This window comes from Abrus precatorius, unplaced genomic scaffold (genome assembly GCF_003935025.1).
Source record: "Abrus precatorius isolate BTA unplaced genomic scaffold, Abrus_2018 Scaffold1, whole genome shotgun sequence".
Taxonomy (NCBI): domain Eukaryota; kingdom Viridiplantae; phylum Streptophyta; class Magnoliopsida; order Fabales; family Fabaceae; genus Abrus; species Abrus precatorius.
In genome coordinates, this window is record NW_020874291.1 from 9,425,937 (window position 1) to 9,447,332 (window position 21,396).

Consider the following 21,396-nt stretch of genomic DNA (forward strand, 5'->3'; position numbering starts at 1 on the left):
GATTGACGACGACCAATTTTCTCGCTGAACGATTGATGTCACTCACGCTACTTTGGATTTATTTGGACTTGATCAATCAAAATATCAAAATGTTTTCAAAACATATGAATACATGGTTAAATGTTTTTAACCTAATATTGGCTAGGGGTTGGAAATATTAGAGTAGAAAGTGTGGAAGTTCCAACCAAGATTTCGTCAAAGAGGGTACTTCTGGAAGCACAATTGCTTCTGCGAGCTTCACTGCTTTTTCTCTTGGTGGAGAATTTTCCTTGGATTATTGTCAAATTCTGACTTTGAGAATTGAAGAATTATGAGGAGAAGAGGAATTTATTTTCAAAATAAACGATGAAATGCTGCAATAAGTACATATTCGAGGCAAAAATAAGATAATGATGTTGTGAGGAAAGTAAGTCAAAACTAGGGTTCAAAATTAAGTAAAATAAAGTTGATTCGATAGTTCACTATCGACCTCCTGCCCTAAATATATCTAACAAACCAATGAACATTTGGGACCATATGCTGAGCTAAGTCTTGTGCCTCATACTCAGCTTTTCTGATCCTCTGAGCCCTTCGCCCCTGAGTCTTACTCATAGGAGCCTTATAGTAAGGCTTTTTCGACTGAAAGTAGCTCTTTGAGGAGTTATGGAATCCGGTTTGAGAGAAAATTTGAGGTTGTGAAAGAATGGGCTGGGGCATGATAGCTGTTTATGAAGGTTCTCCCATTTCAACCAATTGCACTTTGGTTGAGTTAGTGATTGGTGTAGCACGTTTCAGACCCACTTGTTGCTCGAGACATTTTGAGCAGGCATAAACTGATACAGTAGTTCTAGGTATGAAAAACAACGAAGAACTAGAACAATAGGGATTCTAAGAAGAAGAATAGAATCCGAACAATTTTTATTGAGTAAGAGATTCAGGAAGATATGTTGCTTACAAAAGAATGGAATGTATTGAATTCTGTTACACTGCTACTTATAGCAGAGCCTAGTAACTAGAATTTGATTCTTCCATTTGACCAACACTTTTGTACCAGCACGACTGCCCCTTTTTACCGTCATTCTATCAACAATGGCTTCAGGTTCCCTTGTTCCTCCTTTCTCCCAAGTGGCAGTTGGCAAAGTGCTAGAATTTGAGACTGAGCAGGCAAGTCCAACTTATAAGCAACCGGACCCAGGATGACAAATGGACCGTAAAACTTAGGAGAAAACTTGGCATTTTCTCGGAAAGTCACAGAAACTTGTCTGTAAGGGTGAAGCTTGACAAAAACCCAATCACCAATCTGAAATCTGCGATCAGACCTGTGCCTATCAGCCAATTGCTTCATCCTGTCTTGTGCTCTCTTCATATGGAACTTGAGCAGCTTGAGGACCGCCTCTCTCTTTTGCAGACTTCTATCCACAAGTTCAATGTTTGATTCCCCAGGCAAATAAGGCAAACAGATAGGTGGTGGCTGGCCATAGACAATTTCAAAGGGAGTAGCTTGAATGCTACTGTGAAAATTTGTGTTATACCACCACTCCGCAAGCGGCAACCACCTGGACCATTGCTTAGGCTGATAAGAACACATACATCTGAGGTAGGTTTCGAGGCACCTATTCACAACCTCAGTTTGACCATCAGTTTGAGGCTGGTAGGCCGTTGATAACTGGAGCTGAACTCCCTGAAATGCCATGAGATCTTGCCAGAATTTGCTCACAAACACCGGGTCCCGGTCAGAAGTAATAGTGGCAGGAAAACCATGTAATTTAAAAACATGGTCCAAGAAGCTTTGTGCCACATCAGCAGCAGTGTAGGGATGAGAGAGGGACATGAAATGTGCAGCTTTGCTGAGCCTATCCACCACTACAAAGATGACTTGCTTCCCAAAAGATAGTGGTAATCTTTCAATAAAATCCATGGTGATGTGTTGCCACACATGATCAGGAATTAGTAATGGTTGAAGGAGTCCAGGGGAAGCAGCATTATCAATTTTACAGGTTTGGCAGACACCACATTGTTGCACAAAGGATTTGACATCTTTGGTCATCCGTCTCCAATATACAATCGCTTTGATTTTCCTCAATGTCACATCCCTACCAGAATGTCCTCCAATATACAATCCCTCTTTGTACTCAAGCAATTTAACAAGCCATTGCTGCTGAAAAGTTGTAGTTAGTCTTTGATCCAGAATGTATTTAAGATCAGTGCGAATGATGAATTTCCTAGGCAATAAGTAGTGTCTCCACTTTTGGACAGCAAAAACCACTGCCAATAATTCCTTTTCATAAGTAGAAAGTGACTTTTGTTGCAAGTTAAGGGCTCTGCTAATGAAAGCCAAAGGGTGATGATCTTGCATTAGGGCAGCTCCTATCCCATTCCCTGAGGCATCTACTTCCATGAAAAAAACCTTAGTGAAATCCGGCAAGGCCAGGACTGGTGCTTTAATTAAGTGACTTTTAAGGACTGAAATGCCAATTTAGCTTCAGGGGTCCAAGAAAAATTATCTTTCTTCAACTTCAACATCTCAGTTAAAGGTTTAGTTAAGATGCCATAGCCTTTTACAAACCGCCTGTAATACCCTGTGAGTCCTAAAAAACCCCTCAGCTGCTTAAGTGATTGAGGGAAGGGCCATTTGGTAACAGCAGAAATTTTCTCAGGATCAGTAGAAACCCCTTGAATAGAAATAAAATGTCCTAGATATTCAACCCTGGAGACACCAAAGTAACATTTAGATTTCTTAGCATACAAGAATTGCTCTCTCATGGTTTGTAAAACCTGATGGAGATGTAGCAAATGTTCTTCCAAACTCTTGTTGTAGATAAGAATATCATCAAAAAAGACAAGAAGGAATTTCCTTAAGTAAGCCTGAAAAACATCATTCATTAATCCCTGAAATGTAGTTGGGGCATTGGTCAACCCAAAGGGCATGACCAAGTACTCAAAATGCCCTGCATGTGTCTTAAAAGCAGTTTTGTGTATGTTAGCAGCATTCATTCTTACTTGGTTATACCCCGACCTGAGATCTATTTTAGAAAAAATTACTGAACCATGCAACTCATCAAGTAAATCCTCTACTAAGGGAATTGGAAACTTATCCTTAACAGAATGCTTGTTGAGATCTCTATAGTCTACACAAAGTCTCCAAGAGCCATCCTTCTTACCCACCAAAACCACAGGACTAGCATATGGACTATTGCTGTGCTGAATGATTCCAGACCTGAGTGACTCCTGAACCAACCTATCAATCTCATCCTTCTGCTGCTTACTGTACCACTAAGGTCTCTTCAAAACAGGATTAGCTCCCTGAATCAATGGAATGTAATGATCATGACCCAGTCTTGTCGGAGGCAGGCCCGGTCTTGTCGGAGGCAGGCCTGAGGGTTCGTGGAAGACATCCTCATAGTCTCTTAACACCTCTTCCAGAGCAGAAGAAGGTTCAGACACAACAGCATGAGTGGTCAATGAGTGTAGTAACCCCGTATGTTGATCACAAAGTTGTAACATAGAAAAATGGACTCCAGTGCCCAATGCCTTAGTCAATTGCTTCTTCCTAACAGTTTTCACATTAGTAGTGACACCCCTTAAAACATGTTTCTTCCCATGAACATAGAACTGCATTGATAACTTGTCAAAATTCCAAGTAATATCCCCTAATGTTACCAACCACTCTATCCCCAACACCAAATCACAACAGCCAAGAGGAAGGAGCATAACATCTGAAGTAAATGGAGTCTGCTGAATTGTCCATGTGAAATCTTTGATCATAGAAGAAACTGCAACCTTAGTTCCATCAGCAACAATTAATGACCCAATTTCTTAGCGACCTCCACATCTAGAAAATTATGTGTGCTCCCACTGTCAATGAGCACATGCAATGGTTTCTTCAAGAAATAACCGGTGATCCTCATCGTTCGAAAGCTAGGCAAACCTGACATTGCATTTACAGAAATTAATGGCCCAACAGGGTCCTGATCATCCCGGTCTTCATCAAGTGACAACTCAGGTATACTGTCACTTGAATCCTCCAATTCCATGACATGGATTTGCAGCTTCTTGTGGGTTTGGCCATGTTCTGGTGTGAATGGTTCATCACAGAAATAGCAGAGGCCTTTAGCATGCCTCTCACTCATATAAGCAGGTGTGAAGTTTCTGGTTGTTGGTACGTTTGGTTTGTGTGTGTTTAAGGGTTTGGGAGGGTTAGGTAACAATGGTGGTTTGCCTGAAAAGGTAGGCTTAAAGGGTTTAGGTAAGAAGTTCTTATGGGAATCAGAAGTGGCTCCAGATTCATATAATTTGGACAGAAACAGGTTGGAACATCCTCACCATCATTTGGATTTCTTGCTTAAGGCCACCAAGAAAGCAACTCAATTGATGTTTACTAGACAGGTTCAACCGAGCAACAATGGCATCGAATTCCTCATGGTATGCAGCCACGAACCCCTTCTGTCTCAACTTCATTAATTCTGCCATAGGATCATCACACCCCTTAAACCTCTCAATCAAGATTTTGGTGTAACTGTCCCAAGAAGGCAATTGACTCAAACCTACATTCTTGACATAAGCACTATTCATCCCTCAAAATGCACCACAGCTAGTCGCACTTTGTATTCATCAGGTGTATTATCAACCGAAAAAAAAGTTTCACATTGCATGATCCATTGCTTAACTGCATCACCATTGAATCTAGGGAAATCAAGTCGAGCTAAACGAGTATTACAAGAGTAAGAAGGACAGTCACCGCAATTAAAAATCCCTGCACCCGCGGACTGATTTCTTCCCCCAAACACCTGAGTCCGTAATTCTTGAAATTGTTCGTTGATTTGCTGTGTGAAAGAAGTTCTCAAAGATTGCGTCAATGAATCATGAAGAGATTGCTGAAGTGAACCCGCAATTTCGATGAATTTCTCGTCAATCTTCAATCCAAGACGCTCCTCCATCTCGCGCTCCGCAATGCGATTCCTTGTTGATTCTGCCATGTCGAATCCGTGGAAAGTACAGGCTGATACTAGTTGATACAGTAGTTCTAGGTATGAAAAACAACGAAGAACTAGAACAATAGGGATTCTAAGAAGAAGAATAGAATCCGAACAATTTTTATTGAGATTCAGGAAGATATGTTGCTTACAAAAGAATGGAATGTATTGAATTCTGTTACACTGCTACTTATAGCAGAGCCTAGTAACTAACTACTAAAACCATAATAGAAACTAATTTTTATTTAAGTTCTCACACTAATTGAATTATTACAACAAGCCCTCAAGCAGTCTATATTTGGTGAAAAATGACAAGAGCAATCTAGGGACTGCAATATTCAAATTGACAAGAGCAATCTAGGGACTGCAATATTCAATTTAGGTCCTCTTTAGGTTCTTTTAAGTGTGTTGTTTAATGTAATATTCAAATTGACGTTATAAAATAGAGTATTAAGCAGGAATTGTGAGCAATATTATGTAACAATGATTGAATATAAAGGTTTTGCATAAAGCATGCAAAACAAGCACTGAATAGCAGAAACAGTGGAAATAACAAACAAAGGAAACTGCAATTAAAATACATAAACGTAAATGTGCAGGTAAATAAACGTACGAATCCTCACAACAGTGAACAACGGCTGTAGTGTCCTAAATTACTAAAACATTGATACCAACTATATAACATGATAGTTTACAAAAGACCAAAATCTGGTAACATTTTTTTTTGGTACGAGTGTACATGCAATAAGCTTAATTCCTTTTCTATGAAAATACCTCAAATATATTAAACATAAGTTACGGAAACGTCAAGTACTTAATGAAACAGAACGATCAACATAATTCAAATACAACAAAACATAATATAACATAAATAGATCAACTCCCTAAGAGCAGTTCCCCTAATACATACATACATAAATAAATAAACAGACATCAATCCTCAATGGGATCAGACTCCTCAGAAGATGCCGAGGAATCAGAGCTAAAGGAAGTAGCCGCGCCATGACCTCGACCATTCTCCTCCATCATTCCAACTGTGCGAGGACGTGAACGAGTACCAGTAGGTGGGATCAAAGTAGATGGGTATGCAGGGTGCATATAAGATGGCATGGTAGTGTACCACATGGACATCCCTCTTCATTAGCATGGGTGGGGAAGTAGGAGTCATAAAAGGAAATGGCACTGGCACAGGCACAGGCGCAGGGGCTGGTCTAGCAGTAGGAGTACGGGGGTCAATCGACATAGGTGTCGGGGAAGCAAACAAAGCAGCATAAGGTAACTGAGTGTCACCAGGAGGGACAGAAAAGACAATCTCAATAGGGGTGTCAGCAGCACAGTGATATCATAGATAGAAGTAGAATAATAGCACATCATTTATGTGTAGTGGAGTTCACATCAGGTTTGGCTAAGGTCTTGCAAGCGGGTCACGACCTGGCTACAGGGAGCTCAGCTGCCATATGCCACTTAGGTCGGATGTTAAGGTTCTAATTCTTAATGCAACATGAAATTGAACTTCACCTAAGGGATTAGGGTGGTTTAGTTGCTTGTTAGGGTCAATGAGTTAAGGGACTAACCTTTGGCTATTAATATTGACATTCTTGTGAAGCAAATTCCTAACTATTCTTCATTCCTATCTCATTTCATTACACATCTTATACTCTGTTTTTCTGCAAGTTCTTTACTTTTAATTGCTTTGGTTTACTGCTGTTACATGTTACAATTATCCTTCAAATTTCGTATGGCTCAAATGGTTATAATTCTGTAAATTGATACTTGAAATCTAAATTCCCTATGGAGACGATATCTTGTTCTTAAAAATTACTCATTACTTGCTGTAATCCTAGTGCACTTGCTAGTGTTTAGATTGTAAGCAACAAGTTTTTGACGCCGTTGCTGGAGAATTTTATATTTCAATATCATTAGTAACAGAAAAATTGCTAGATTGAGTTCTTGATTTCTGAATTTTTTCTTTTCAATTTCTAGATTGAGTTTAGAGTGATAGATTGCATAGAAGTACTCTGTTTTGCCTGTACTTAGATAAGTATAGAAAATTAGTAGGTAAATTTCTGTATGATTTTGCACTTCTGCATAATTCTGCAGTTGCAAATTTTGATATGATTTTGCTGTTATTTTTCTGCATCAGCTTTGTTAGTGTATATCTGACTATTTGGTTGTATATGCGAGGGAAAAACAAAAATAAAGCTACTTTGGTATTTGATCCAGACATTGACCAAACTCTAAGAAGGTTGAGAAGTGAAGCAAGAATTAAATAGATTCAAAGAGAGGAAAACCTCAACCTAATCAGACTCCAAGACAAATAAATATGGGAGAACAACCAAGACTGAGAATATTAGGGAATTATGCAGTTCTTAATCTCCAAGGATTCAACTCTTCTATTCTGAGACCTACAATTCAGGCCAACCACTTTGAGATAAAACTTGCACTTCTAAATCTGGTACAGCAAGACCAATTTGCTAGACACCATTCAGATGATGCAAATCTGCACATCTCTAATTTCTTACAACTTTGTGACACAATCAGAATCAATGGGGTAAGTGAGGATGCAATCAGACTTAGATTCATTGAGGGATAAAGCCAAGTGTTGGCTTCAAGCCCAGCCACAAGGGAGTATATCAACCTGGGCTGACCTGGTGAACAAGTTCCTAATCAAATATTTTCCTCCTTCAAAAGCTGCAAAAATCAGAGGGGAGATTACATCTTTTGCTCAGCAAGAAGGAGAGCCATTGTGTGAAGCATGGGAAAGATACAAGGAGTTATTAAGGAAATGTCGTCATCACTGCATACCTGAGTGGATGCAACTTGAAACATTCTATAATGGAATGACTGCTGCAACTAAAACCATGATAGATGCAGCAGCTGATGGTTCATTGAGTTCAAAAACTTTAGAAGAAGCCCAACAAATCATAGAAATGATGGCATCCTCGATGTATCAAAATATGAATGAAAGACAAGCTATAAGGAGAGGAGGATATGATGTAAAATCCATAGAAGCCATGTTTGCTCAAAATCAACTTCAGAATCAACAATTTTCTGAACAGCTTGCTGCCCTGACTCAACAAATAAGTAACATGCAGACTGGTGTGGTCCAAAATTCAAAATTGAATTGTGATTTCTGTGGTGGCAACCATGTGAATGGAGCTTGTGATCCCACAGTTATAGAACAACCTGATAAAGTTAATTATATGGGCAACTATCAAAGGCCACAACAACCATATCCAATAACCATATCCACCTGGTTTCCAGCTTAATAACAATAGTTTTCCAAGTGGAATCCACAGAATTCTAATGCAAGAGGAAATACAGCTACTGCACCTTTCCAAAGTGCAGCTCCTCAAGTCCGGCAACAATATTTTCAAGGAAGTTCTTCTACACAATTTCAGAAAAATCAAAGGTATTCAAATTCAAGACCCTTGAGTGAGAAAGTGAATGGAATTGAAGAAACATTACTGCAGTTCATGAAGGTGACAAAAATGAATTTTAAAAATCAAGAAAGTTCTATAAAGAAGCTAGAAACACAAATTGGGCAGTTGGCTGAGCAACTGGCCAATAGAGATGAAGGAAGGTTTCCTAGCAGCACAATAGTGAAGCCAAAGGAACAATGCCAAGCAATAACCACTCGAAGTGGAGCAGTGGTTTCCAGCCCAAGAAAGAAAAATGAAGTCACCAATCCGAAGGATGAAAGTGAGCTGAAGCAAGAAGATTTCAAAAGTGGAAAATATACTATGTTAAAGACAGGAGATGATGACGAAAACTGCAGTATCAAGCAAGAAAAGAAGGGCAAGAAGTAGAAATTTGAGCAAGCCTGCAAGCCTATTACTGAAGAGCAGTACAAGAGATTACCCTTTCCAAAAAGAGTACAACATCCTAGACAAGAAAAGCAGTTTGAAAGGTTCATTGATGTGTTCAAGAAACTCCAAATTAATATACCATTTGCAGAGGCATTAGAACAAATGCCCTCTTATGCAAAGTTTATGAAAGAACTCTTGTCTAAAAAGAGGAAGCTGGATATGGAAAAATTGGCACCACTAACTGAAGAGTGTAGTGCCATATTGCAGAAAAAACTACCTCAAAAGTTGAAAGATCCAGGGTCATTCAGCACACCTTGCTCCATTGGAAATTGTACAGTTGGAAAAGCTTTGTGTGACTTGGGAGCCTGCATAAATTTGATGCCTTTAGCCATTATGAAGAAGCTGGGAATTGAGGAGGTGAAGCCAACTGGGATTACATTACAATTGGCTGATAGATCATATACATATCCTTATGGAGTAGTTGAAGATCTTTTAGTCAAAGTGGACAAATTTATATTCCCTGCAGACTTTGTTATACTAGATATATATGGAGGTAGATGCTGATATCCCTCTCATTCTAGGAAGGGCTTTGATAGATGTGCAAAAAGGTGAATTGATGCTAAGAGTACAAGTGATGATATGAGCTGCATGAAGATTGATGCAATAGATGTTGTGATACCACTTTCTTTGGAAAAAAAATGATGAAAGTGTAGTCTTGGAAAGCATATTAGCTGCAGCGAAATGTAGTATTTAGGAAGAGCAAGATGAGAAAGTAAAAGAATGCATTCTGTAGTTAGATTCCCTTCCCTGTATGAACAATGAAATAAATCAACTCAAGGAAGAAGAAGAAAAAAAAAGAAGAATCCAAAGTGGAGCTTAAGCAATTACCCTCTCATTTGAGGTATGTGTTTCTTGAAAAAGGCCATAACAAACCTGTAATAATAAACAACAATCTGCAGAAAGACCAAGAAGAAAAACTCTTGAGAGTGTTAAGAAAGCACAAATTTGCACTAGGATGGCAGATTTCAGATATGAAAGGTATAGATCCATCTTTCTGTATGCACAAAATTTTATTTGAGGACTCAACCCAAGTCTGAAGAGTGTAGTACCATATTGCAGAAAAAATTTTATTTGAGAATTGCAAGCCTGTTATCCAACCTCAAAGAAGACTCAACCTAACTATGAAAGAGGTAGTGAGGCAACAAGTGATTAAACTACTTGATGCAAGAGTTATTTATCCAATTTCAGATAGTTCATGGGTAAGTCCGGTTCATGTCCGGTTCATGTGGTGCCTAAGAAATGAGGTATAACTATTGTTCCAAATGAAAAAAATGAATTAATACCTACTAGGACAGTAACCGGATGGCGAATGTGTATAGATTATAGGAAGTTGAATGATCCATCAAGGAAAGATCATTTTCCTCTTCCATTTGCTGACCAAATGCTGGAGAGATTGGCTGGATTTGACTACTATTGTTTCCTAGATGGATATTCTGGTTACAACCAGATTGCAGTTGATCCAAGAGACCAAGAAAAGACAACATTCACTTGTCCTTTTGGAGTTTTTGCATATAGGAGGATGCCATTTGGGTTATGCAATGCTCCAGCCACTTTTCAAAGGTGTATGTTGTCCATTTTTTCTGATATGATTGAAAGAATTATAGATGACTTTTCTATATTTGGTAATTCTTTTGATAAGTGTCTAGCTAATCTATCTTTTGTTTTGCAGTGTTGCCAAGACTCAAACCTTGTACTTAATTGGGAAAAATGCCATTTTATGGTACAAGAAGGGATAGTCTTAGGAAGTGGATCCTGTAAAAGTTGAAGTAATTGAGAAGCTGCCTCCACCTGTAAATGTTAGAGGAGTAAGAAGTTTTTTGGGACATGCTGGATTCTATCGAAGGTTCATTAAAGACTTCTCTAAAATTGCAAAGCCATTGAGTGAGTTGCTGAGTAAGGATATAGAATTTGGTATTGATGATAAGTGCTTAGTAGCTTTTAACACTTTGAAAGAGAAATTAATTTCTACACCTGTACTTGTTAAACCAGATTGGGAATATCCTTTTTAACTGATGTGTGATGCTAGTGATGTAGCTATAGGAGCAGTTTTAAGCCAAAGAAAAGACAAGAAACTGCATGTTATTCATTATGCTAGTAGAGTTCTTAACCTTGCACAAATCAATTATACTCCTACTGAAAAAGAACTCTTAGCAATAGTTTTTGCATTTGATAAGTTTCGGTCTTACTTAATAAGGTTATAGTTTACACTGACCATGCTGCTGTTAAGTACCTTTTGTCAAAACAGGATGCAAAGCCCAGGTTATTAAGATGGATCCTTCTTCTTCAAGAATTCGAGTTATAAATCAAAGACACGAAAGGGAAAGAGAATGGTGTTGGTGACCACTTGTCAAGATTACCACTTGAAGCCATACCATTTGAAGTGAAACAAATAAAAGAAGAATTTCCAGATGAAAGCCTATTCAAGATTAAATCACAGCTCTGGTTTGCAGATATAGCCAACTTCAAAGCTACACATCATGTTCCAAATTGGATGAATTGGCAGCAGAGAAAGAAGTTCTTCTATGACAGCAAGTATTATGTTTGGGAAGATCCACTGCTGTTCAAAATTGGAATAGATGGACTGCTAAGAAGGTGTATACCAGAGGAAGAGCAACAGCCAAGGTCCTGCAATTTGGTCTTTTCTGGCCAACTTTGTTCAAAGATGCTAAGAACTATGTGGAAAGGTGTGATAGATGCCAAAGAATGGGGAATATATCTAGGAAACATGAGATGTCATTGCAAAACATACTTGAAGTAGAATTGTTTGACATGTGAGGAATAGACTTCATGGGTCCTTTCCCTAGTTCATTTTCAAATGAGTACATGCTAGTAGCAGTGGACTATGTGTCCAACTGGGTGGAAGCAATTCCTACCAGAACCAATGATGCTAAGACTGTTATTGCATTCATCAAAAAAATATTTTCTCAAGATTTGGAGTGCCCAGAATTCTGATAAGTGATGGAGGAAGCCATTTCTGCAACAAGTATCTAGAATCAGTCCTAGAGAAGTATGGAGTAAAGCATAGAATAGCTACACCCTATCACCCTCAAACAAATGGTCAAGTGGAGGTTTCCAACAGAGAAATAAAACAGATTTTGGAGAAAGTGGTTAGTAGTTCAAGGAAGGACTGGTCCAAGAAAGTGGATGATGCTTTGTGGGCATACAGGACAGCATTGAAGACAGCAATTGGCATGTCTCCTTATCAGTTAGTGTATGGAAAAGCCTGCCATTTACCAGTGGAACAAGAACATAAAGCCTTTTGCGCTGTAAAATGGTTGAATTTTGATCAAGTTAGTGCAGGAAACAAAAGACTGTTACAGCTGCATGAATTAGACGAGTTCAGACTCAATGCATATGAAAATGCCAAAATATACAAGGAAAGGACCAAAAAGCTGCATGACAGATTCATTCTAAAAAGGGATATCAAACCTGAGCAGTCTGTGTTACTTTTCAATTCAAGGTTGAGATTGTTTCCAGGGAAGTTAAAATCTAAGGGGTCTGGACCTTTTGTGGTGAAAGAGGTATTTCCATATGGTGCTGTACTAATAGCAGATCCAAAGGATGGGAGAGAGTTCAAGGTGAATGGACAAAGATTGAAAATCTACCTTGGAGGTCAAATTGAGAAAGCCCAAGTGTGCTTGAAATTGGTTCCTCTTGAGTGAGGAACAACTAATGTCAAGCTAGTGACATTAAAGAAGCGCTTTGTGAGAGGCAACTCACATTTCTAACCCATTTTAAACTTTCTGTAGTATTTTAGAATTCTGCATATGCATGTTTTGTAATTTTCTGCTTTTCTGCAATTTGATTCTGCTGCATATCTATGCTGAGGTGAAATTAGTACTTGAATTGAGATCCAATGTTTAGAATGTGTATCTACAAAATTAGAAATCTGTATAATCATGTTTTACCATTTTATCGAAGTTCTGCAAATATGTTGCTACAACTGTTTTTCTGAATTGAATCTAATAAATAATTAGAGATTTGGAATTGAGAGAAGTAAATTAAAGGATTAGAGTATGAGAAGTGAGTTAATTGAGAGTTGAGATGAATTTGATTAATGAAAGGAGTCACTATGTTGCAGGAAAGAAGCTACGCATTGAGGATCTCTGTTGGAACAATCACTTTTACTGACAAAAGTGATCACACAGAGGCATCAAGGTAAAAAAGCTCCTCTGGAACACTCACTCTTACTGATGAGAGTGATTACGCAGAGACATATGGAAAAATTAATTCTCTGGAATGCTTCCTTTTTCTGACAAAAGTGGCTACGCACAGGTAAGTATAACTTGGACCTCCGGGCATTATTACTTTTATTAACAAAAGTTGCAACATAGCTGCGCGTTATCACTTTTCCCAGCAATAGTGATAACGTGCCCCTTACTCTAAAAAATACACTCTTTGGAACATTCACTCTTATGAATAATAGTGATAACGCTGGGACTTTTAATAACATAAAGGTCACTTTTACTCTCAAAAGTAGCCATGTGCTTAAGCGTGCCTATAAATACTGCTAAGGGTGAATACGCACATACACTTTTAAACCTAAAAATCCTTCCCTCTCTGAGAGCTCTCTAACCCTCAATCTCTACATTGCGCTTTAGAAGATTTTTCTTCCTTGTTCCATATTTGAGCATCATTTCTACATCTCTAACCAAGGTCCATTTCCTTTATTTCTACATCTCCAACCAAGGATAACCAGGAATGTTTTGAGCCATTTAAATCAATCTGGGGAATAGAAAATACTGAGATTAGGTTTTATTGTAATTTGAGTTTTCTGAGAAGATTCAATTCCGCATTGCACATTTCACATTAACAAACTTCTGCAGAAATTGACTTGACCTAAAAAGATTCAATTTGAGTTTTGATTGAAAGATATAGAATTTGAAAGTTTGAAATTATCTATTGTACTGTGTTCTGCATGTATTGTTTTGGAAAATATCGAGATTAGTGTTGGGAAACTATTCTGATATTATTTGCTTCAAGAATGGAATAGACAATACTCTGAATTGGTCTTTCCCTATCAACTATGACATTTCTGCTGGGATAATTGAAATTGCATTGCACGCTATATGTACCACATTTCTGCAACATTTTAGTTGACTTAAATAGAATTGTGTGAATTGGCTGATTAGAAATTTCTGATTAAAATTTCCTGTTATGGTGGAATCACTTCTACATTATTCTAAAAATAACAATAAGTGAGTTACAACAATATTTTTGAAAAATTGGATGAGACCTGGATGATTCCTCTGTGTTAACTTGATATGTTTTGAGATTGCCTACTCTGAACTTATATATGAGGATTTAACATGCTTTGACTATGAATGCTTACATTTCTGCAGTTGTGTGTAGGTAGTTATATGTTGATTTATCTTGACAATAGACTACATGTTATATTGTTAGAAGAATTAAATTCTATTTGATTGAATTTTCTTCAATACAAAAATCTATATTATCACAGCTGGATATTACAATATTAAAATGTCCAATTGCTTCTTCATTTGCAGAAACTGAAAAAATGGTTAGAACTTCTCTAAACACACTAGTTGGACCTTCTAAGAAGAAGCAAGCTGGATCCTCCAACACTCTAAGAAGGAGATCCAACAGAAATCTTCAAGTTGGATCAGCGAAGAGGGCCAGAACTGATGGTGTCTCAAGCTCCTCACCCATCGAAATTTCTGACCCACCTCAGCCAAGAACAGCTGCACCTTGACCTTCTCTACCACCTCAGATCAGAACAGCTGCACCTTCAAGCTCCTCACCCACTGCAACCCATGACCCAAGATTCAAGAGCATTGCTCACGAAAACTTCTTCAAAGCCAATATCCTGAGGAGGAAAATTGTCCCTGATAGAGCATTCAAAATTGCTGGGGACAATTATCTAGAATACAGAGAAAGGATTCAGAAGATGGGATGGGATTTCTTCTGTTATGCAGCTGGCCTAGGTTGGAGGGAAATAACTCAGGAATTTTATGCAAATGCCATGAGGTTCAAGGTAACTAAAATCCCTAAGTACAGCACAATGGTCAAAGGGATGGGGATAGACTTCAGTCTTGCCAATATCAACAAGGTGCTAGAAATCAATGTTGAAAGACACCCTGCACAGCTGGATTTCAACACATTCAGGAAGAGTCCTGATATTGATTATGTGCAAATTTTGGAGAAATTGGCAGACCAGGTACAACTTGGAAATTGAATCAGGCCAAGAAACCAAATGTATAATCACCAAGAACTTGCTACCCTTTGCCAAGGTATGGAGCATGTTCATCCTGAATTCTTTCATGCCAGTAAAACATAGCTCAACCTTGGCAATGAAGAGGGCTGAATTGCTGTTTGGGATAGTTACGGATATGTACATTGATGTGGGGGAGATAATAAGTGACTGCATCCTTAATATTCTGAAGACCAAGAAAAGATGCAGGAGTAGAGTTTAGGGAATATCAAGAAAAGATCAGAGCTGCACCCCCCATCTTCGCATCTATGGTAAAAGAAATTTATGCCACCACTTCTTGCACCTCCGTAGCCCTAATTCCTTCCCAATATAAAAAGGAGAAACCAATGCTGATGAGAGATGCATTAAAGCTGATGGCTGATAAACAAAATCAACTTGCTGAAAGGCAAACTGAGCTGCACAGCAGTCTCAAAGCTGGAACAATGCTGCTGGAATGTGTGATGCTCAATATTGGACAAAAGCTGGGAATGACTAAAAAAGAGATGTACCACACACCTGATTTGGCAGACAATGCTCAGTGTTTATGATCCTCTGTGTTTAAAGATTTACCAGTTTATAAAACACATATCCCTCAGCCAGTAGAGGAAGAAATGGTAGAAGAAGAGGCGGTGGAGGAAGAAGAAGAAGAATCCGAAGAAGAGGAGGAAGCCACCTCAGAGGAGGAAGATGCAGCAGATGACTAGTTTAGGAATTTATTTTCTGTCATTAGGAATTGTGTAAATTTCTGTAGTTTCAAACTTTTGGGGTTGTAATTACAATTTGGTACAATTTGGTTTAATTTTCACACATCTGTTTTGCATTTATGTTAGTTTTCCAATTAATTGCTTTTTCCTTGACAATTGATGAAATTTTGGTATTTTATGCAGAAAATGTCACAATCACAAATCACTCACACACAATGGATGATGACACTTGCACAAGCTGCCATGAAAGGGGGGTTTCATTCTCTACCTCTTGTTCATGTGTTAGCTTCACATTACACTGAAATTATTTCTGAAAATCACCAAAATATTAGAATAGATATTAAACTGCTAGTTATGAATCAAATGATGCTAATTGTTAGTTCTGTGAATTCTGTTTGAATCTTTTTAAGTTGTTTTTCCCATTCTCAAAATGAAATCACACTTGTATTTTCAAAATGAGGCAGTCTTGTCACTAGGTGCATATAATTCTGAAAAGTGAATTGTGAGTTCATTGATTAGCATGTCACTTACAAATCCCTAGTGAGACTTGAGCTGCATTCTGCTTTTTATGTGTGATTGATCATATTTTGCTGCATTCTCTAGAACTTGCCTTGTTTCTTGGTTGAATATGCAATTTACAGTTTCACATATATGATGGAGGCCATGTTTGATTATACCTAGTCAGCCTAAATGCCTTCCTTTATGATTGAATGTCTTAGTTCACCCCTTTGAGCTTAATATCCCTTTTCTTGAAATTCCCTCATTATAAGCCTTGTTGAAAAACCAATTTTACCATTCAAAAGAAAAGAGGCATAGTGAGTTTAATTAAGAATGATTTTTAAAACTATGTTTGGGGTGGCATCCAGATTTTAATTGCTTGAGGACAAGCAATGTTCTAAGTTTGGGGTGGGAAATAGCAAGCTATCTAAGTTTGAGTTCAACAAGACAGAAAGAAAGAACAAAAGTGCTGCAGAAAAATGAAAAAAAATAAATTATGCAGCAAAGCTGTGAAAAGAACAAAAATGTGAGTTCAAAAGAAAAGAAGTGCAACAGAGTGCTGCAGAAAAAGAAAAAGAATATCAACGAAAAGAAGATAGTGAATGAAAGTAAGAAAAGAAGAGAAGAGATAAAAATTCTGCTGCACGAAAACTTTTGTTTGTTGCATAAATGAGAGAATTAAGGAGAAAGAATGCAGATCTAGGCTAGTTTTAAAAAATCACTCAAAATGCCTCTGATCTTTTGAAATTGCATGTATTGTTTTCCAATTTCTTCAATACCTACCTTAACCTTAGTAGAGGAGATTGAGAATATGGGCAAGCATATGGTAGAGTGCAGTGAAATTGATGATTTAGAGTGAAAACAGTAACCAAACAATGTTGAGTGATGAGAGAAACACTTCCAAGTGAGCTGTGATTATGTTTATTAATTGTACTCACATGAACTTTGCTGATATATATGAACTTAGATAGCAAATTCTTGCCCAGAATTGATTAATGCAGTATGGCTATCATGATGAGCATTGGGATGAGCAAGTTGATTGAAAATTCTGCACATTTCACAAAAGTGGAATTTGAAATTTCTGAGAAAAGCAGTTTGTAAAATGATTTTTGAAAAATGGAGGAATTATCCTTGGTTTAGTTTGATTTGCTTGAGGACAAGAAAAAATTCAAGTTTAGGGTAGTGATGAATCTATATTTTTACTAGTATTTTACTATAGTTTTAATCCATTTCATAAGGAAAATGTGTTGGAAAAAGCAGAAAAAAAATCATAAAAATAGAATGATTGGAGAATTTCTTTAAATACATAGTTAGTTGAGCATTTATGAATTTTCTGTGTAAAAATTAATAATTGAAGTGTGTTTTTGTAGAAAATGCTAAGTAAAGACCATGAGGTTGATAGATCAATGGAGAAATAGCAGAAAAGTAGCAAGTCTGGACTCAAAGAACATGGCTCATGGAGTTTAAGCTGGGCGTGGTTACTCTTGCCAGTGAAAGTGAGTGATTCATAGCTTAAATGAGAAGTTGAGTGTGGGCGTGATCACTTTTATCATTGAAAGTGAACATTCCAGAGAAGTTCAATCTCAGCTTAGCTGTGCGTTGTCACTCTTGCCAACAAAAGTGAACGTTCTAGAGAAGCTTCAGACTCAGCAGGCCTGGCGTAACCACTTTTATCAGCAAAAGTGAGCGATCCAGAGAAGCCAGAATTTCAATATACTCTACGTGGTCACTCTTGCTGGCGAAAGTGAGCGTTCCAGAGTATTATACGTAACCACTTTTATCATTGAAAGTGGATGTTCTAGAGAGTTCTCAACTTGGCAAGTTACGCGTGACCACTTTTACTCATAAAAGTGATTACGCACAACGTCGCGACCTTCTGTGTGACCGCTCTTATCAGCAAGAGTGATAACGCCAAGAATCGGGATTTCTATAAATACATGTTTTGAGCTCAGATCTCGGGGTCTTTTCATTCATTTTTCATTTTTTTCTGTTAGATTCTCGTTGGGAGAGAGTGAGAGAGAGGAGTGGGGTCGAACCTCAAAGCTTCAAGAAGAGGGATTGGATTGGAGCTCGTGGCTATGGCTTTTCTGAGTTCTTCTTCTTCTACTTCTTATTCTTTCTCTTTCTCTGCCACAATGTCTGTGTAATTTCTTGTAGTTAGGAGTTTATGGAACTCGAATTGATGTATTGATTTGATTCTTGCTTATGAAATTTGAGTATTTGGATTAATTGAGTTGTTAATTTTGCATTTTACATAATCTTTGAATGGAAATTCATTTGATTAACCTTAGAGGAACATTTGCCAATGGCAATTGGACTTGATTCTCTGATCTGAATTAACAACCAGAAATTGGGGATTTCTTAGGGATAAAGAGACCTAATTCTGCAATCTTAAGGTTCTAATTCTTAATGCAATATGAAATTGAACTTCACCTACAGGATTAGGGTGGTTTAGTTGCTTGTTAGGGTCAATGAGTTAAGGGATTAACCTTTGGCTATTAATATGCGAAATTGATTGTCAATTAACTAATTTCTTGAATGTTCAGAGGCATAATTGAATTAATATTGACATTCTTGTGAAGTAAATTCCTAACTATTCTTCACTCCTATCTCATTTCATTACACATCTTATACTCTGTTTTTCTGCAAGTTCTTTACTTTTAATTGCTTTGGTTTACTGCTGTTACATGTTACAATTATCCTTCCAATTTTGTATGGCTCAAATGGTTATAATTCTGTGAATTGATACTTAAAATCTCAATTCCCTGTGGAGACGATATCCTGTTCTTAAAAATTACTCATTATTTGCTGCAATCTTAGAGCACTTGCTAGTGTTTAGATTGTAAGCAACACTTGTCCACTCTAGTGAGAAAGTGCAGAATATTTAAAACTAACTTGAAGGGCAAGACCGTGGACACCAAGGGGAGTGGTCCAATGAGACAAGATAAAAGAACCACTAGGTTTTTGAAGGGTCCATACTTAAGTTCTAGTCATTCTTAGTCCAGAGGGACTTCATCACAGGAGAGAAGCAGTGGGAGTGGCTCAAGTTCAGGTTCTTTTAGAGGACCAATCAAATGCTTCAGGTGTGGAGGACCACACATAGTAAGAGACTACTCACAACCACGGACAAACTGTAGTAACTGTGGGAAGTCAGGGCACACTGCCAGTGTGTGTTAGGCTATCAAAAAGAGTGGTAGTATGAGCACAGCCCAAAGGCCAGAATTGAGAGGAAGTATGGGGCCAAAGCTGAGTACTCTTAGGAGAGTCTTTGCCATGAGTGGGGCAGAGGCTTCACAATCTGAGGAGTTGATTCGAGGTAAATGTGTAATTAAAGGCAGATTGCTTGATGTGTTGTTTGACTCAGGTGCTATGCACTCTTTTGTGTCTGTGGACTATGTGAAGTGCCTGGGTTTGCATGTGTCTAAATTGTCATGCAATGTTGTGGTGACTACCCTTATGGGTAAACCGGTCGTAACATTATGTGTGTGTTTAAGATGCTCTATAAAGTGCATGGTAGGGAGTTTGAGGTGGACTTTTTTTTGCCTTTTTCCCAGCTGGATGTGATTTAGGGAATGGATTGGCTAGCTGCCAACCATGTGCTGCTAGAATACAGAGAGAAGACGTTGACATTTGGTGCATCGATGTCAAAAATTTTGAGACTTTTGTGTCATGGTGTGTGGGAGAACACAATGAATGCTAAGGCCTTTATGGTCATGTTCTCAATAGAGGTTGAGACCGTAGTAGAGCCGGAGTATATCCCGGTGGTAACTACTTCAAGTGCTCAGAGTAGCTACACAATTGAGCGCCTAGCTACTTCAAGTGCCCAGAGTAGCTGCGCAGTAAGCGCGTAACCACTTCAAGTGCACAGAGTAGCTACGCGTGAGGATCCTCCCATGTAGAACACTTGCGCGTAGACACTTCAACCATGTAAAGTGTCTACGCAAAAGTAACAGAATTTTAAATATCACTTCTAAGTGTCAACTTTGGACTATTTGAGTTCTTAAATCAATTTTAGAACCTTCTAAAAGACCTTTGATGCTAGAATTCTTAGAGATTAATGTGTAGAAAGGAAAAAGGCAGGAAAAACCTTATAAATAGAAGTTAGAGGTGATTTTTGGGATTTTCATTTGGGGCAAAGCAACAATTTGGGGTGCATTTCTGGGTGCAGTCTCGCTGTAGCAAAATTCTGTAGAAACCAGAGTGCAGTTTTTTCTTAGTTTTTCGCTGCAGCGAGAGGGCATGACGCTACAGTGAGATCCCTCGCTGCAATGAGAGTATCTCGCTGTAGCGAGAGTATCGTGACCAGAAAAGGATTTTTAAGAGGTTAGGGTTCGGGGAGGGTTATTTCTCCCTCTCTCTTCGAAGTCTCTTGGATCCTTTCATTCCCAAACCCTTTTCCACCGATTAAATTGCCTCCAAAGCCGTTCGGAAGCTAGACTGAAGGTTGAATCCATGTGGGAAACGCTTGGAGGTGAGTTTTAAACGGATATGGTTTTCTTTTTTCCTCTCTTTTCTCTGTTTTTGGTGATTTTTGGGATTTTCATTTGGTTTCTCCGTGAGGGGGAGCACTTCTTGGTGGATTTAACGTGTGGGTCTTCGATCCGAGGTAAAGGAGACTCTACCCTATCTCAATGTGTTGCAATTCTTGTGTGTTTTCTTGATTAATGCAATGTGGCTAAGATAGGGAGTAGAAATTTTGTGTTTGATGGAAATTACTGTGCAATGTGATGTGTGCTGGAATAGTTAGGTCTCGTGGGGGTGATTGTGTGTGATGAGATGCCATTGATGGGTGAATTAATGATATTGTGAATAAAGGAAGGCTATGTGCCGTATATTGTGGATAAAATATAGGCTATGTGTCGTGTAATATGAATTGAATATAGGTTGTGTGCCGTGTGCAAGCATGAATATTGCGTGTGTGAATGGAATGTATGTGAATGGGGCGTGTAGCACTATTATAATATGCTGTGAATGGTTCAGCGATACACTGAGAGTGTGAAAGATGAAGACGGTAGAAATACCTTGGGAAGAAGAGAGTGGTGGTGACATCAACTGTGGAACAGGTGCACCACGGGCCACACACTCTCTCCTTTGCTGAGCGACCCGTGACTGCCCACGTGGTATCCATGAGGGGGGTAACCGGCGACCATTCATGGTGTAAA

At 38.3% G+C, this 21,396-nt stretch overlaps 1 protein-coding gene and 1 non-coding gene across 2 annotated transcripts; one reads left to right on the plus strand and one right to left on the minus strand.

Annotated features, from left to right (window-relative positions):
• Positions 1-7,513: 7,513 nt before the first annotated feature.
• LOC113855487 lies at positions 7,514-8,761 on the plus strand. Its single transcript, XM_027487137.1, has 2 exons — positions 7,514-8,146; positions 8,252-8,761. The coding sequence occupies exons 1-2, from the start codon at positions 7,514-7,516 to the stop codon at positions 8,759-8,761; spliced, it is 1,143 nt and encodes a 380-aa protein (XP_027342938.1).
• Positions 7,649-7,755, minus strand: LOC113861645. The gene has a single exon (XR_003504282.1). It is a non-coding gene; the product is annotated as a small nucleolar RNA R71 (small nucleolar RNA).
• Positions 8,762-21,396: the final 12,635 nt, after the last annotated feature.

What these genes read in the sequence shown, in the direction of transcription:
- LOC113855487 (XM_027487137.1), top strand. Translation starts at nt 7,514, where the DNA reads ATGCAATCAGACTTAGATTCATTGAGGGATAAAGCCAAGTGTTGGCTT. An exon ending in TTATAGAACAACCTGATAAA is followed by an intron (nt 8,147 to 8,251) that starts GTTAATTATATG and finishes TGGAATCCACAG; the next exon opens with AATTCTAATGCAAGAGGAAA.